The 15,397-nt window shown below is 32.7% G+C and overlaps 2 protein-coding genes and 1 pseudogene across 2 annotated transcripts; 1 reads left to right on the forward strand and 2 right to left on the reverse strand.

Annotated features, from left to right (window-relative positions):
• The first annotated feature begins 1,826 nt into the window (after window positions 1-1,826).
• Window positions 1,827-3,580, forward strand: LOC121227996 (AUGMIN subunit 4-like). Its single transcript, XM_041111022.1, has 4 exons — window positions 1,827-2,056; window positions 2,138-2,185; window positions 2,277-2,402; window positions 3,506-3,580. The coding sequence occupies exons 1-4, from the start codon at window positions 1,934-1,936 to the stop codon at window positions 3,578-3,580; spliced, it is 372 nt and encodes a 123-aa protein (XP_040966956.1). The 5' UTR covers window positions 1,827-1,933.
• LOC107952285 (putative disease resistance RPP13-like protein 1) lies at window positions 2,926-8,552 on the reverse strand (annotated as a pseudogene).
• On the reverse strand, window positions 4,073-6,631 carry LOC121227997 (putative disease resistance protein At3g14460). The gene is made up of 3 exons (XM_041111023.1): window positions 5,692-6,631; window positions 4,986-5,589; window positions 4,073-4,778 (listed from the first exon to the last, which is right to left on the reverse strand). Exons 1-3 carry the CDS (start codon window positions 6,629-6,631, stop codon window positions 4,073-4,075), a joined length of 2,250 nt encoding a protein of 749 aa, XP_040966957.1.
• Window positions 8,553-15,397: the final 6,845 nt, after the last annotated feature.

A 15,397-nucleotide genomic window follows, 5' to 3' on the forward strand; every position in this document is an offset into this window, starting at 1 on the left:
TATATTAAAAGTTGTCATTAAGGGATATTGATGGTACTTGGAAGCTTATAAAATTAAGTGAAATATGTATCTTTTTGGATGGAAAATGATTAGGAGACGGTTTCTAACTTGTTAGAAGTATAAAAATGAAATAAAAATAGTTAGATAATGTTATAGTAAGTTTCGGCCAAAGTGAAGGGAGGAAGAAGGAGGAAGAAAACATTGGTCACTTTGTTTAAAATTATGTCAAATGATAGCTTGTGAAGTAGTGAGCATTCCTATGAAAACCGAATAAAAAATGGTTAAACGAGTCAAATGATAACTATTTCATCTTAATTGTTAGAATACTGCTTCTTTTGAATTAATTGTTTATATGTTTAAATTGACTGTTACATAGCAGTTCTAATTTTAACTTGCCCCCAAGATTAATATTTGGCTCTACGACTGGTTAAAGGGCCAAATAAGTCATTTTTCCTTTTAAAAAGTACTACAACTTTCATAGATGTTGGATACATCCACACTAGAGGTGTGCGGCCCGGCCCAGACAAAATTTTAGGCCCATTTTCTAGGCCCGGGCCCGGCCCGAAATATGGGCCTAAAAATGCGTCCAAGCCCGACCCAAAATAAAATTGTTAAGTCTGAGCCCGGCCCTGCCCATATTAATTTTTTTAACTTATTTCATTAAATAAAAATTTTAAAATATAATAAATAATCAAATACATTTAAAACAAATATTAAAACAAGAAACAAATAAAAATGATATTAAAAAAATTCTTAAAACAATACACAAATTGAAAATATAATAAAAAATGATTATATTAAAATTAAAATAAAATGTAAATATGATTAAAAATAAAAAAATATATATTTAGTATATAACTCGAGCCGGGCCGGGCCAGGCCCGGGCCAAAAAGTTTTACTTGAGCCCGGCCCGTTTTCTAAACGGGCCTTTTTTTTGCCCAAACTCATATTTCGGGCCTATATTTTTACTCGAACCCTCCTATTTTTTAAACGGGCCTTCAAGTCGGGCCAGGCCGGATAGCCTGGCCCATGCACACCTCTAATCCACACTTCAATGTGATTTTTATTAATTATTTCTAATTTTTTTAAAGACAAACAAATATTTAAACAAAATTTTAGTTGAACAAAAAAAATTTAAACATAAAACATAAGTATTTTTGTATAATGTATTTTTACATTTGTACTCTTTTAAAAATTATACATATATAAAAATAAAATGGTAAGTTTATATAGCAGTTATCATCTTATTTTTCCTTAATATATTTTTTAAAAAAACTTAAATTTTCAGATAAATAATTTATTTGAGGTAAAAAGAAAATCAACAATAACTAACTTAAACATAAATAAAGGTTAAAATATGTTGTTAGTTCCTATATTTTTATAAAATTTGAGATTTAGTCAATATATATTTAAAAAGTTAAAAAATCAATACTCTTACATTTTTAATTTAAAAAATTTTAGTTCAATCATTATTATTATTGGTAGTTTAGATTAAAACTTGTCAACTTGACGTTTATTTTCGGTCAAACATATGCTACATTACATGAGGGCAACCTAGTCATGATGTCAACTTGAATTGACGGGAAATACATACGATTTTATTGATTGGGCTGTTATTTTTAAATAAAAAATTGTAGGAGGAGCTAATTTATTAAATTTGTAAAGTACATGGACTAAATGTAAAATTTTGTCAAAGTACAAGGAGTAAAAGCAGATTCTAACAATAAATAAATGTTTAATTTATTTTTCTCCGATAAAAAAAATAGAGGGTTGATTTTGTATTTCACTCCTTCGCTAACCTTTGCTTCCATTTAAATTCGAGTTTTCAAAAATCCGAAGGCCTGCCTTTTTCTCGTTTAGTTTCCTTTTCATTTTCCCAGTAAACAAACAAAACTCATTAACATCGTTTCGAAGCCAAAACAAGACTGAATTCATGGTGAAAGGAGTGCAAAACTTACCGGCTGACGTCATCCAAGTAATCGATCAGCTAGAGCGCCATTGCTTATCTCCCGATGGATCTCTTATCTCCAAATCCGCTTACTACGATCTCCAGCTCGTATTTTCTATTAAAATTTGAAATTTTCTTTTGTAATTCCCTCTCTTTTTTTCAAGTAATGTGATGGATTTCGATTTTCAGGCGAGAGAGGAAATGTCGAGAGAAAGATTACGCTACTTAGAAGCAATGGTGATATTCTAATTTAATTTTCATTTACTGGATTTTTTTGTTATGAATTTCGTAAGAAAATAAAATGTAAAATTCGTGTCAATTTTTACAGGCAATTTACTGTGAAGCAATAGCTATGGTGGAAGAGTATCAACAAGCAGTTTCCGTGGCGAATCTTGGAGGGATTCGAGATATTCAAGGTTTTTATCCGCAGCTTGAATTGAAGAATGCTCCTCAGGTTTCAAATTAATTTCATTAATTTTTATTTTCTAAATTTTCTTTTTGAATGTTTGCGGTTCATTGATTGTTAAATTTGGGAATATTGGGATGCTAGTGATGTTGTTAAATTCTGTAATTGTTAATTAATTAGTTTGTTGCGTTTGCGTTTAGGCTAGGGTCGTCAGACGTTGGGCGCTCCTTCAACATCATAGTTTCATGTGGTTGTGGTTTGATTTACGGTAAGAGCATGGAAGAGTTTTGGCATGTTGAAAGAGTTTGATTCTTGGTTATCTTCTGCCTCGATATTGTTATAATCGTTTTATTTGTCGTATTTAGGTCTCGGGGGTCTTGTGGTTGCGTTCTCGTGGAAATCGAACCAGATATGTAACGAGAAACCCGAAAAATAGCGAACAGCGAAAGTCGAAATTAAAGGCTATCGACATCACACGGCCGTATAAGAAAATAAAATAAACAACATAACAATATACATAGTTCGGGAATAATCCCTACAACCACGGCCAAAATAAAGAATGAACTCGATATAAAAAGAAAAACTAGAGATTATAATACACAAAGCTCACATTATAGAAAAACCGATGAACTAATGGTACTACAAAATTAAACCCCAAAGCCAAGAAAGAAGTTTACAAACATCATCACTTCAGCTCTCTCAAAATACTAAAACACCACCCACTCTTTTACTAGCCTAAGGGACACTAAATGACAAATTCCACCCAATGAAGTGTGGTAATTTTGCAAAGGGACACTCAATCACAATATGACAATAACATGTCATCAACATTTATACATTGTAGAGTGAATGAATTTAGGATTGGCACAGCAATGTCACCAGGATGGTATCCACAATCCTGAATACAAGGACGGTATAAAGAAAGGAAGCTTAGTGGAATAATTAGAACATGCAGATGAAAACACAGCATTTAAGTTGCTGAATAAATGTGGCATAATAGAATCAACTAACCTCTTTATAAAAATCAAACAAGCTAAAGCAGCTCAGTTGAATGCCTTCATTAATTTTCTTGAAATGAACACTACCTGACCAATTTAGCTTTCTTCACCTGCAAAGATAATATTGATTGCTATTATCATCTTGTTCCTCAGGACAATCACATATTATCGGAACTAAACAGCCATCAAATTGGTCCAGGTTTCAATGTTTTCACACCTGTGGTTTGAGTGTTAGCCTGAGCGGTCCTCAACAAAGAAACGGCTACCAAAGAATTCTCATGTATTTAACGACGTCTAACAAAGGGTACTCTGCAGATCCAATCAAACTCTTTATTAATTCAAAATGAGAAAGAAAGATGAGACAGGAATACTGCAAAATGATGGAAATAAGTAAACTTTCACATGCTTAACCAAATTCATCACATCTAAGAATCCAAAATATTCTCCAAAATCACAAAAATTTCTCTTCAATGGCATCAGGATGGTTATATACAAATACCGAAGATAAGTGACATCTTTTTACTTTTCCTTCAAAGGATCTTTCTGAAAGCCCACTTCCACCCCAACTTAGCTTTCAATCCCTGCAAATATCAATCAATAAATTTATATTAATTCCTATTATTATCTTGTTCCCAAGGAAAGTTAGAAATGTTTGAAATGGTTTTTTGTACCTGTCCCATGACTCTGAAGAAACCAATCACAGATTTTGCGGCTCATCTATCAATCTGATGCCCTCGGGATGACTTTTTTACCATCAATTAGAACAAGGGGTATGTGGGAAATCTTAGACCACTCTCGTCCTTTATCGCTTGAGCACTTTTCTTTCAGCAATAGACAACTGCAAATATGTAAAGATCCAAGCGAGAGAAGCATGTCTTTTTCCGGAAGAGATGTTAGCATGGGACAATTAAAGATCTCCAATTCTTGAAGAGAGGCGAGGTCTTGAAAGCCCTCGGAGAACATGAATTCCAGGTTCTCAAATTTTAAAAGGGTGATACGGGTGAGAGAACGAGGCAGCATCATGCCAATCCCTTCTTCTGGGAACGACACCACGTTTGAGCATCCTTCACCTCCGATGACCAATACTTGAAGAGAGGTGAGTCTATTTAATCCCCATTCCACAAGTGGCCTATAAATTTTGGGTGCGTTTGAGATTTCAAGTAATGTGAGATTGGCAGGGAATCCCTCCGATGGAAATGATATGTCAGCCGAACAGTTGAGCACCATTAATAGTCGAAGGGAGGTGATGCTGGCCATGCACTTAGGAAGGGCTCCAAAATTTTCACAATTAGCAACTGCGAAAACTCTGAAGCTGGTGGTAAGCAACCCACTTTCTTCAAAAGAAACCAAATTTGAACACGAAAGCAACCAAATCTCCTGGAGATGGATGAGCTTGTCTAGTCCTTGTAGAGATTTAATTCCGGATCTGGAAATTAGAATAACTTCAAGACAAGCGGTTTCCTTAAACTCTTGGACAATGTATTCCAACTCTGGACATCCCTTAATTATCAAACATTTAAGCGTTATGGGAAACTTGGTGTTTGAAAATAGGCAACTCAGCTTTGAGCATCCAGTAATTTGGAGAAGTTAAAGCTGATTGCAAATATTTTTGTGCCCCTTCGATGACAAAGACATTAGAGATGGACACTTATAGATAGACAAGTTCTCAAGAAGACAGAGGGTACAACTCATATTCTTATTATCTTCTTTTTCATCAACCAAATACTCCAAATTGTCACAGTCTGCAATCTTCAGCTTTTTTAAATTAGGAGGAAAGTTATTCTCTGCAAAAGAAACCAAGCCTCGACAACCCCGAATTTCCATCACTGTAAGGAATGTGAGCTCATGTAAGACTTGTGGCAGTCTATTGAGCCTATCACAATAAGCTATCTTCAGAGATTCAACACGTGAAATCTTGTTAGGTTGCAATTCGGCTTCCTCCGCTTCCAAAGACTGTAGTTGAGGACAACCCGAAACGGAAATGAAACGATGTCCAACTAAACTAAACCCATGCTGTGATAGAGATGTCAACTCCTCGCAACCACCAATTTCAAAATGTTCCGAGGTTCCAAACCTCAGCATTGTCCTATCTGCTGGAATATTAAACTTTGAAATGTTAGAAAGAGACAAAGTTTGGAAAGAGGAAAGCTCCTTTGCAGGAGAAGAGCAATCATCCACCAGTTCTGCATACCCTTCTACACTTACTTCGCACAGTGACGGGAAACTTGATATTGAAACTACCAAACTCGTACACCAATGAATTTCAAGTTTTTGCAAGGAAGGAAGATAGGTAGGCAACCTTCCCAACAATTAAGGACAAGTTTTGATTGAAAGCTCACGAAGGCTGGGGAGTTTCAAAACCTTCTCATCTCCTTCACAAGTGTGCCACTCCTTCCAGTTTGGAAGACTTTCAAAAGACAGAATCTCTAATGATGCAAATGGATTCAATTGATTTTCTCCGAAGAGCTCAACACCAATCTTCTGTACTTGATCGAAACCAATAATTGAAAGATCTTTTAACAATGGCAACCTTCCAACTGATGGTAGTGATTTGCAGTTTTTACAATTGCGAAGCTTCAAAGACGACAAATTCTTGAAGGAAGAATCTGCTATCCAAGACGAGAATTTTACACCACCGTAATTGCCAATGATGAGTTGCTCAAGCTTTTTCTGAGGACGAAGAAAGTCCATCACCCGCTCTTCAACTTCTTTTTTCCTTGTACTATTCTCTAAGTCTACACCCCATTGTAGTTCTAACCCATCAATCCCTAGCTTTTCATTTAACTTAGTTTCCCTCGCATCTTGACCATTAACATTCTCCAATCCAGAAAGACAAAAATTACCTCTAAGGTTTGACAAAATTTTCAATTCTCTAATAAGATGTCCATCACCTTCCCCTATAACAAAATTAGATAAGATTTGAAGTTTGGTGAGCTGATCAAATCCGGAGGGCATCCTTTTTTTTGAATCCGCACCTCTAATATCAAGAAAATGCAAGTTGACAAGGTTTCTGATCTTCGAGGGTAAATTTTTGAGCTTTGAACAATCTCTTAATATTAAAGTCTCCAAATGATAAAGAGTACACAAAGAATCAGGTAAACGATTGATTTGGGTTCTAGAAAAATTTGAGTAGTGTAGATGTTCTAAATTTTCAAAAAAGTCGGGCAAATCATGGATCTTATACCCACGAAGAGAAAGAACCCTTAAGTAGCTCAGTCTTGGCAATAAATCATCCAAGACAACATTAGATAAAAAGAATTCGTCATATCTTGGAGCCATTAAGGGTAAGAAAGTACGTAAAGAAGTCATTTGATAAAATGCTTCAAGCTTCTTTACAATGTGATACCGATCATCACTAACATAAGCTGAGTGACGAGAACGATGCGAAAACTTTTGTTACTTTTCACCCTCCAGTCTGCAACATATTTCTCCTGCAACTAATTGAGCTAAATCATTCATAAGATCATGCATCACGAAACGGGATTTGTCTTTACTAGATATTTGAAAAAATGACCTTGACACTAGATCTTGAAAATATTGGTTTCCAAGACCTTTGTCTTGAATTTTAGCTTTTGATTGCAAGAAACCTTCTGCTCTCCATAACAAGATTATCTCTTCTTCTTCAAATTCATAATCTTTAGGAAATATGGAGCAGTATGCAAAGCATCGTTTCAAATGAGGAGGAAGATAATGGTAGCTTAACCGCAAAGCTGGAATTAAGCCACATGGATCTTCTGGTAGGTCCCATATCTCGCTCTCATATACTTTTTCCCATTCACTTTGATCCGTAACTGTGCGTAATAAGCTGCCAATGGCTTTGGCTGCTAAAGGTAAGCCGTTGCACCTTCTCACTATGTTCTCTCCAATTTCTTTAAATTGGGGATGCCCATCAAAGTTACTTGCTTTCAATGCATGTTGAGCAAATATGGATAAACAATCATGATGCGAGAGTTTATCCAAGTAAAACGCTTTCACCGAATCTACATTACATGAAACTTTTTCGAGTCGAGTTGTTACAATAATCTTGGTTCCTGCTTCAAACGGAGCCCGTAAGACGGTCCAATCATTGTAACTCTAGTTCCAAATGTCATCTAAAACAAGCAACAACCTTTTTCCGGATAACTTCTCCTTCAACTTGACTTGAAGCAAGTTCAAGTCGTTCTCATCACGTGAATCAGCATCGAGGGATCTTAAAATCGTCTTTGTTATGTTAACAGCATCAAAGTCATCAGAAACGCATACCCAGGACTTGTGATCAAAAGACTCCTTAATGCTGGGATCATTGTAAACAAGCTGAGCAAGAGTTGTTTTCCCCATCCCTCCCATGCCAACGATGGAAAGGACACAAACTCCATCGGAATTGTTACTTTTGAGCAACTCAAGCATTTCTTGCTTCTCATTGGCTCTACCAACATACTCCACAGCTCCATCCATCAAGGAAGTTGGTTGCAGTCTGGGTTTGTTTCCCTTGGAAGTTGCGCCTTGAGACATGATCTCACTCAACCCCAAACTACTTCTTCGAGTGTTCAAACTACTCAGTCTATCAGTGATTGCTTTTATCTTTGAAATCATCTTAGCATTGAATATAAAAGAGATTGGAGAGAAATGACCACCAGTACAGCAGGTTGGAATGAGTTTCTGTACCTTACTAGTGCTGGCTTGTGCTTGAGTTTTTTGGAGCTTGAGACGTAACTCTTGGTAAGCGAAGTCGTCCAAGATGTCATCCACATCGTAAGCTAAGTCTTGGAGACCGTCCAGCCAATTCTTCACACCCTCGTCCTCGTTCTTGATCTGTTTCTCCTCTGCATGGTTCAACACTGCTTTGATCTCGGGTAATATGGATTGCCACAGCTTGAGTTGCTGGTGGACTTCCCTGTGATCGGCCACAAAGTTGAGTACAGAGTCAAGCAACTTGCCAGACAACAGCTCCAAAAAGGCAGAAAGAGCAGCCTCTCCAAAGACAGACATGGTGGAATTGGGACAAAGAAATCAAACAGAGAGATGAAGAAGGAAACGGAAGTTGAGGGAAAGAAATGGACATGGATTGTGGGGTTAACGGGCAAGGGAGTTGAAGTCAATGAATAGTGAGAAATGACAGGGGAAAACACAAGAAAGTGGAGAACAGGTGACGGTTTTTGGACTGATTGCACCCTCCAATTTCTTTATTTTATTCCGTACGAATCTTTCGCTTTATGATTTTATTCGCCAGCTAAATATAACGCATTTTTAATATATTAGGTTTTGTAAATTAGTTCATTATTTATTTACGCCATACAAGTATTATGTTTTACTGCATAAGTTAATAATAAATTAATTTTATTCAATGAATTTTAGTTATATACATTATTTTAGTGAAGATTAAGAATTTATATTTTATTAAAGTTTTATTAATATTTTTATTTTCAAGTTTAAATTTATTTTAATTATTTTATTTTTTCTATTTTGATATTATAAATGTAATGTTATTTATTAAAATATGTATCTTTAAAAATTGTTTTCTAAAATACGTTTTCTTTTAGGGAATTTCAATAATCATGAGAGTTAAGTTCAATGTGATTGTTAATATCAACGAGTTTTTCACGTTTGTTGGAGTCAAAGTAATTATTAGTCATGATTATCTTACTTTGATATCTATTGATAGTAGTGAGCGTTCAAACGAATCGAATGAAAATATTTCTTATTAATTGAGTTGACCAATCTTATTTTATTATTCTAACTCGATTTGAATTTTTTTCGAATCAAGTCAAGTGAAATGAAATTCAAGTTGAGTTGAATCGAATGAAATTATTCGAGTTAAATTAAAAAATTAAATATGTGAAATTAAAATCTTGTTACAATATAACTAATTTTATGTTATAGCACACAAATTTGAAAAAATATATATTTGAAAACTTTTTCAAAGCAAAAGAATAATAATAAATACTTTATTATGATAAAATTGAATCATTAATTAGCTTATTTAGGTCCCAAAATTATTATTTTAGAAAATTTTAAATTTTTGAAATTTCTTTATATATTTTTTATAATTTTTTTGAAAATTTTATAATTTTTTAAAAGATATGAATTTTGAATTTTTTATAAATATTTTGAGTTAAAACATTTTTTTATAATTTTTTTAGAGAGAAACCAATTTGCTCATTTTCAAACTTGACAGGGGCCAAAATGGTATTTACACCAATCTGTTATTCAAATTATAAAATTCAACTGGATTCGAACTCGTAACTCGAATTACTTATTCTAATTGACTCAAATAATTCAAATAACTCAATTCAATTAACTCAAAATTTTAAAAAAATTAATTTTTTCTAATCAAATCAAGTTTTTTTCACCCCTACTTATGGATGTCAAGTTTATTGTGAAATATTTAAAATTTAAACAGTAAAATTTAATTATTAATTTTTTTGCGAATAAAATACTAATGCATTAAAAAATAAAAATTAAAGCTAAGAGTGAGTTTTCAATCGAGTCGAGTCAAATCGAGTCAAAAATTTTTGAATTAGTCGAGTTGACAAATCCTATTTTAGTAACCAAACTCAATTTGATTTTTTTCGAAACGAATCGAATCGAGTCAAAAAATTTCGAGTCAAATAATGTCGAGTTAACGAATCCTATTATTTATACTTAATGTTGCATTTATATGAACCGATTATTTAACTAGTAGACGAAGTATAAGATTATTTAACTACACGAACAATATAATGATTTTACCTTTTAACTTAATGGGTAAATATTTATCAAAACAACTTTCTTTTAACTTAATTATTTTGAATTTTAACTTTTAAAAAAGTAAACATTTCTCAAAACGACGTAGGTATGTCTCTTCTTATTCAAATTTTTGAATACTGAAAAAGTTAATTTTTTATTCGAGTTGATTCGAATAACTTGATTAACTCAAATAACTCAAACTATTTAATTTAAAATTTAAATTTTTATCGAATTTTTCAAATCGAATCGGATTTTGCTAAGCAATATCCCAAGCCTATAAATGCAGGCTTTAAACTGTGCCTTGTTTCAATATTTGTTCAAAACCTTTCTCCTTCAATGCATGAGTTCCAGATCCAGAAAAACATTGGCTTCAACCAAAACTTTGGCTTTCTCCACTCGATTTAATTTTAAATGTATAGTTGATACCGATATTTTTTATTTAGGTGTGATTGACCATCTCAAAAATAAAAATATATTACTTTAATTAAAATTTATTAAAAAGATATTTTTTTGTCTACAAAACAAAATTTGAGTTCAGGAGTAATGTTCCAGGTGAAGAAGATATCAACACCCTCATGATGCTTAATAACAAAATGGAACCATTAGTCGTATGTTATCTTTAATTTTGACCAAATAAATTTAAAATGATTAACTTTCTAGAATACTACCTAATTTTCTTTTTAAAAAAACAAATACCTTTAAAATATAATTATTCATAAATATGCAAATCATTTCCAAACATACGAAGAATATAACATTATTGGACATGAATAATAAAATATAACCTAACCTAATGGGCCTTTTTTTTAATTACAAAAATTATTCTCTTTCAAAATCATTTACGTAAATGACTCTTTTATTACAGTAAAATTCGGTGTTGTCATTGTCATTGATAGCATCATCCCTAATAATTACCAAATTATTGTCAGTTTTAATAAAAAAAATTAATTTTTTGAGTGTCGTCGTAGCCATTAGCAACACCAATATATAAAATCGTCTATCCCGTAAAAAAATACCGAAATTCTAAGAAAAAAAATAGAAAAAGAAAATATATTTTAATGAGTGTTGTCGTTGACATAGGCGATACCAATGTTTTTTTTAAACGTGTAAAGCAAGTATTTAATTCTGTTTTATATATTTTTGTTAAAAAACCCCAAAACCCAGGTTGCCCCTTCTGTTAAAATGGAGATGGAATGGAGTTGAAGTCAATGAATAGAGACAAATGAAATGGAAAACAGGTCACAGTTTCTTTATTTTATTGCGTACCAATCTTTCTTTATTTAATCAAAACATAATCTCATTGAATAGAGAGCAAATCATTTTTCATACATTATGTTCTGTAAATTAATTCAGTAATAATGACTATCTAATTGTAACTATTTACGCCATACAAGTTTTGCATTTCAATGCATAATTTAACAATAAATTCATTTTATTCAATGCATTTTAGTTATATACATTTTTTTTTAGTTAAAGACTAGAATTTATTATTTATTATTTATTAAAGTTTTTTATTTTAAGTTTAAATTTATATTAATTATTTTTTTATTTTAATATTATAAATATAATGATTATTTATTAAAATATGTATCTTCAAAAATTGTTTTTTGAAATAGATTTTTTTTAGGGATATTTCATTATGAGAGTCAAGTTTAATGTAATTATTAATATCAACAAGTTTTTCACGCTTGTTAGAGTAAAAATAATTATTAGTAAAAATTTATATAAATGCCTCGTTTATTACACTAAAACTCGATGTTGCCAATGTCATTGGCGGCACCACCCTTAATAATTACTCAGTCATTGTCTAATTTAATAAAAAAATTAATTTTTGAGTGTCGTCGTCGCCATTGACAATACCAATATGTATAATTGTCCATCTCGTCAAAAATACTAGTATTCTTAGGAGAAAAAAAAAGGAAAAAAAATATTTTAATGCGTGTCATAGTTGTCATTGGCAGTCCCAGTGTTTTTTTAAATGTGTCAAAGATTTTGCAGAAAGTTTTTTTTGTGCCGCCATTCTCCTTGGCGACATCCATAAAAAAAATAATTTTTTTGTGTCACCCTTGCCATTGGTGGCACGTGTGTATTTTTTTGTCAAAAAGTCTGAATTTTTTTGGTACTATCGTTCTCATTGGTGGCACCAAGCTATTTTTTTCCATTAAAATTTTTCTATTGCCGCAAAGCTCTTTGGCGGCACCAGTCCCTACATATACTTTTTTTTTAAACATTGCTATAACTGTTCAACCAAAAAAGAGAAAAAAAAAAAAGAAAAAGAATTATTTGTGTTTAGTAGAAGAGAAAACAAAAATCATTTTGAAGATGAACAACCCAATATTTTTGGTGTACATTCTTGATGAAACAATTGTAGAATGTGATGTTGGTTGTATATTTCAAGGTCGGTAGAGTGTAGATATGAGATTCAATAACACTATGAAGCTGGAATAAATATGATGTGTCGTTGAGAGCACCAAAAATAACCTATTCCCTGTAAAATAGTAAAAATAATAATAAAGATAATAGTAAAGGGGAAGTAGGGTCGAATCCTTAGGGACCGGATTATACGAATGCTTGTTTCTCGAAATCCTGGGCAGAATCGTGCCCAAGAAAGCCTGCGTGACAGAAAAAATAAAATAACAGAATTAAAGATTTGATTTGGAAAAATTTTAAAAAAAAAAACAGAATCTAAAGTTGACTAAAATTGTGATTACGAAAATAGTAAAAATAATAAAGAAAGTTGAAGAGAAAGAAATTCTTATTGGTAGATTCCAGCCTCCAGTTGTCTCATTCCGCCTTGGGTTCAATCCTCGGCTTTTAAGTAACCCTTCTCAACTCAAGTAAGCCAGTTATAGTGGAAGAGGACGCCTACGACCACCAGCTGCAAAGATTAGACTTGCGATTTTTAAGAAACCTGACTCTAGCCAGTAATCTATGCTAGATCAACGCTTCTCAATGGCGAATCCCACGCCATTTTGTCTCTTTGGCTTGCCAACCTCTGACGCAGTAGGTTAATGAACCAACTGTGCAATCTTTCCAAAACCTACAAAGCAGCCGCCTTTGCATATGCTGAAAAGCTTACTTATTAATGGCCATGGACGGAAGCGTCAGCCCATGGTGCGGAGAAACGATGAATACTTGGTGAGAAAGCTAAGTACGGATTCTAGGCCTCAAGAACCCTTTTTGGGGAATATTGACAACCTTTAGCTAGATAGGTTTTAGTGGCTTATGATAATGGTGGAAAAGAAAATAAATATAAAAATGGAAAAAGGAATTTTTATTGAAAGAAAATATGAAGAAACAAAAGTCTAGACTTTCAGGGGGAGAGTGTTTACAGAAAAAGATGAACACCCCAAATAGAGTCACTTCACCTCCTATTTATAGTGCTAGGGAGATAGTCTAATTTAACTTAAATTCTAAAAAGATAAATACATTTAATTAAAGATAAATAAGGATAATTAAAATAAAATCCTAAAATTAAATAATCCTAATAATTATCTTAATATTAATTATCCTAATATAAATAAAATGGAGTCTTATAAAATAAAATCTCTTCTTTTTGCGTTTTTAGTCCTTGTGTCTTCCATGCTCGCACTTTTGTCCCTTAATTTTGCTTTTGCCTCCAAATCAGTCTCTAAAAGATAAAAAGACATAAATAGCTCAAATTAGTAGGATCAAGCTCAGAATAAACACATAATTAATACATAAAAATACGTTATTCTAGAGCATTATCAAATTCCCCCTACTTAGCCCATGCTTGCCCTCAAGTATGGTTCCTGTCCACCGTGAAAATTAAATCCTGCAATGAAAGAAATTCTACTCCAAAGTTTTATAAAAATTAGTCAAAATGCATACGAAAAATAAAGAGAACCTTTAGCTTGATTTAAGTAAAATTGAAAAAGTATTCCAATTAACACATATAAAATTAAGATTTACTTGGATTATTTCATGAAAATTAGGTAATTTACCAAACCTATCAAGACACCCTATTCGTTTTTACCTTTAGTTCTCACATTTTATTAATATAATTTTTTTTCTTTTTTCTTTTTTTTCTTTTTTTTTATAGAATTTTAATTTAATTTATTTATTTTTACTTAAGAATATATTGAACCTTTGGACGCGAAGAGAGATGACAGCCAAGCACCCCACCCCAGTTACTCAGCCCAACATACTCCTGATTTTGATTTTTCCTAAGAACATATCGAACCTTTTGACGCGAAGAGAGATGACAGCCAAGCACCTCACCCGGGTTACTCAGCCCAACACATTCTTAGAATTAATTCCGGTTAACAGAGTTTTACCTATCACGTCACACAACCTTTTGACGCGAAATAGGATGACAACCCAAGCACCCTACCCCGGTTACTCAGTTAGTCACGTCTTAAGCTGTACTCAAAACCACGGAGACATTATTATTATTAAAATAAATTTTAATTTTGGAGGACTTAGGAAAAACAATCAAGTGTTAAAAATAAGTTTCAGAAACCACCTTAATAGCCATGAAAATATTTTAAGCATGCAATTATATTAAGTATCCTATTGTATTTAGACTTAATCAAATTTACCAAAATCAAGATAGGGTTAACTTCATTAATCATAATTATTTAAACTAAAAGAAATAAAACAGTAGAGATGAAATCTATCAAGCAAAATTATAATTAACTCATTAGATAAGACTTTATGCATGTGGGTCAAATAGTGGGCAAGTCGTGGTCAAATTCCTGGGCAAAAAAAGAGGCAAAATATGCTTTAAAAAAATTTTATATGGGCAACAACAACCAAATCAGCAGGTAAAATGACAGAAATAATGAGGAATGCCCCCTACTTAAAACACATAGTCCTCGATGTGGAATAAATAAAATAGGAGAAAAAAGTGTAGAGGAACTCCCCGTTTTATTACTGTCATTCGCGTATGATGACAATGAGTTCTTCCTATTGTTGCTTCGGTTTACCTAGAAAAAAGAAGAGAATTTTATTAATATCTGAAAATAATAAATAATAAAATAATAAGAAAAAATAAAATAAAATAAAAATAAAAATTGGGTTGCCTCCCAATAAGCGGTTGTTTAACGTCGCTAGCTTGACTCCCTGAACGGTTTTATGGTGGTTCTAACTAAATTTTCTCGACTGTGTGGGCTTGGAAATTTTCGTAAAATGGCTTCAGCCGTTGACCATTGACTATGAACCGCTTTCCTGATTCTTCAATTTCTATTTCAACTACGCCATGCGTTAATACTTTAGTCACAATAAAAGGTCATTGCCACTGAGATCGAAGCTTACTTGGGAATAGCTTTAATACAGCGTTATAAAGCAAAACTCTTTGTCCTACCGAGAAATGCTTCT

Source organism: Gossypium hirsutum, chromosome A04 (genome assembly GCF_007990345.1).
Source record: "Gossypium hirsutum isolate 1008001.06 chromosome A04, Gossypium_hirsutum_v2.1, whole genome shotgun sequence".
Lineage (NCBI taxonomy): Eukaryota > Viridiplantae > Streptophyta > Magnoliopsida > Malvales > Malvaceae > Gossypium > Gossypium hirsutum.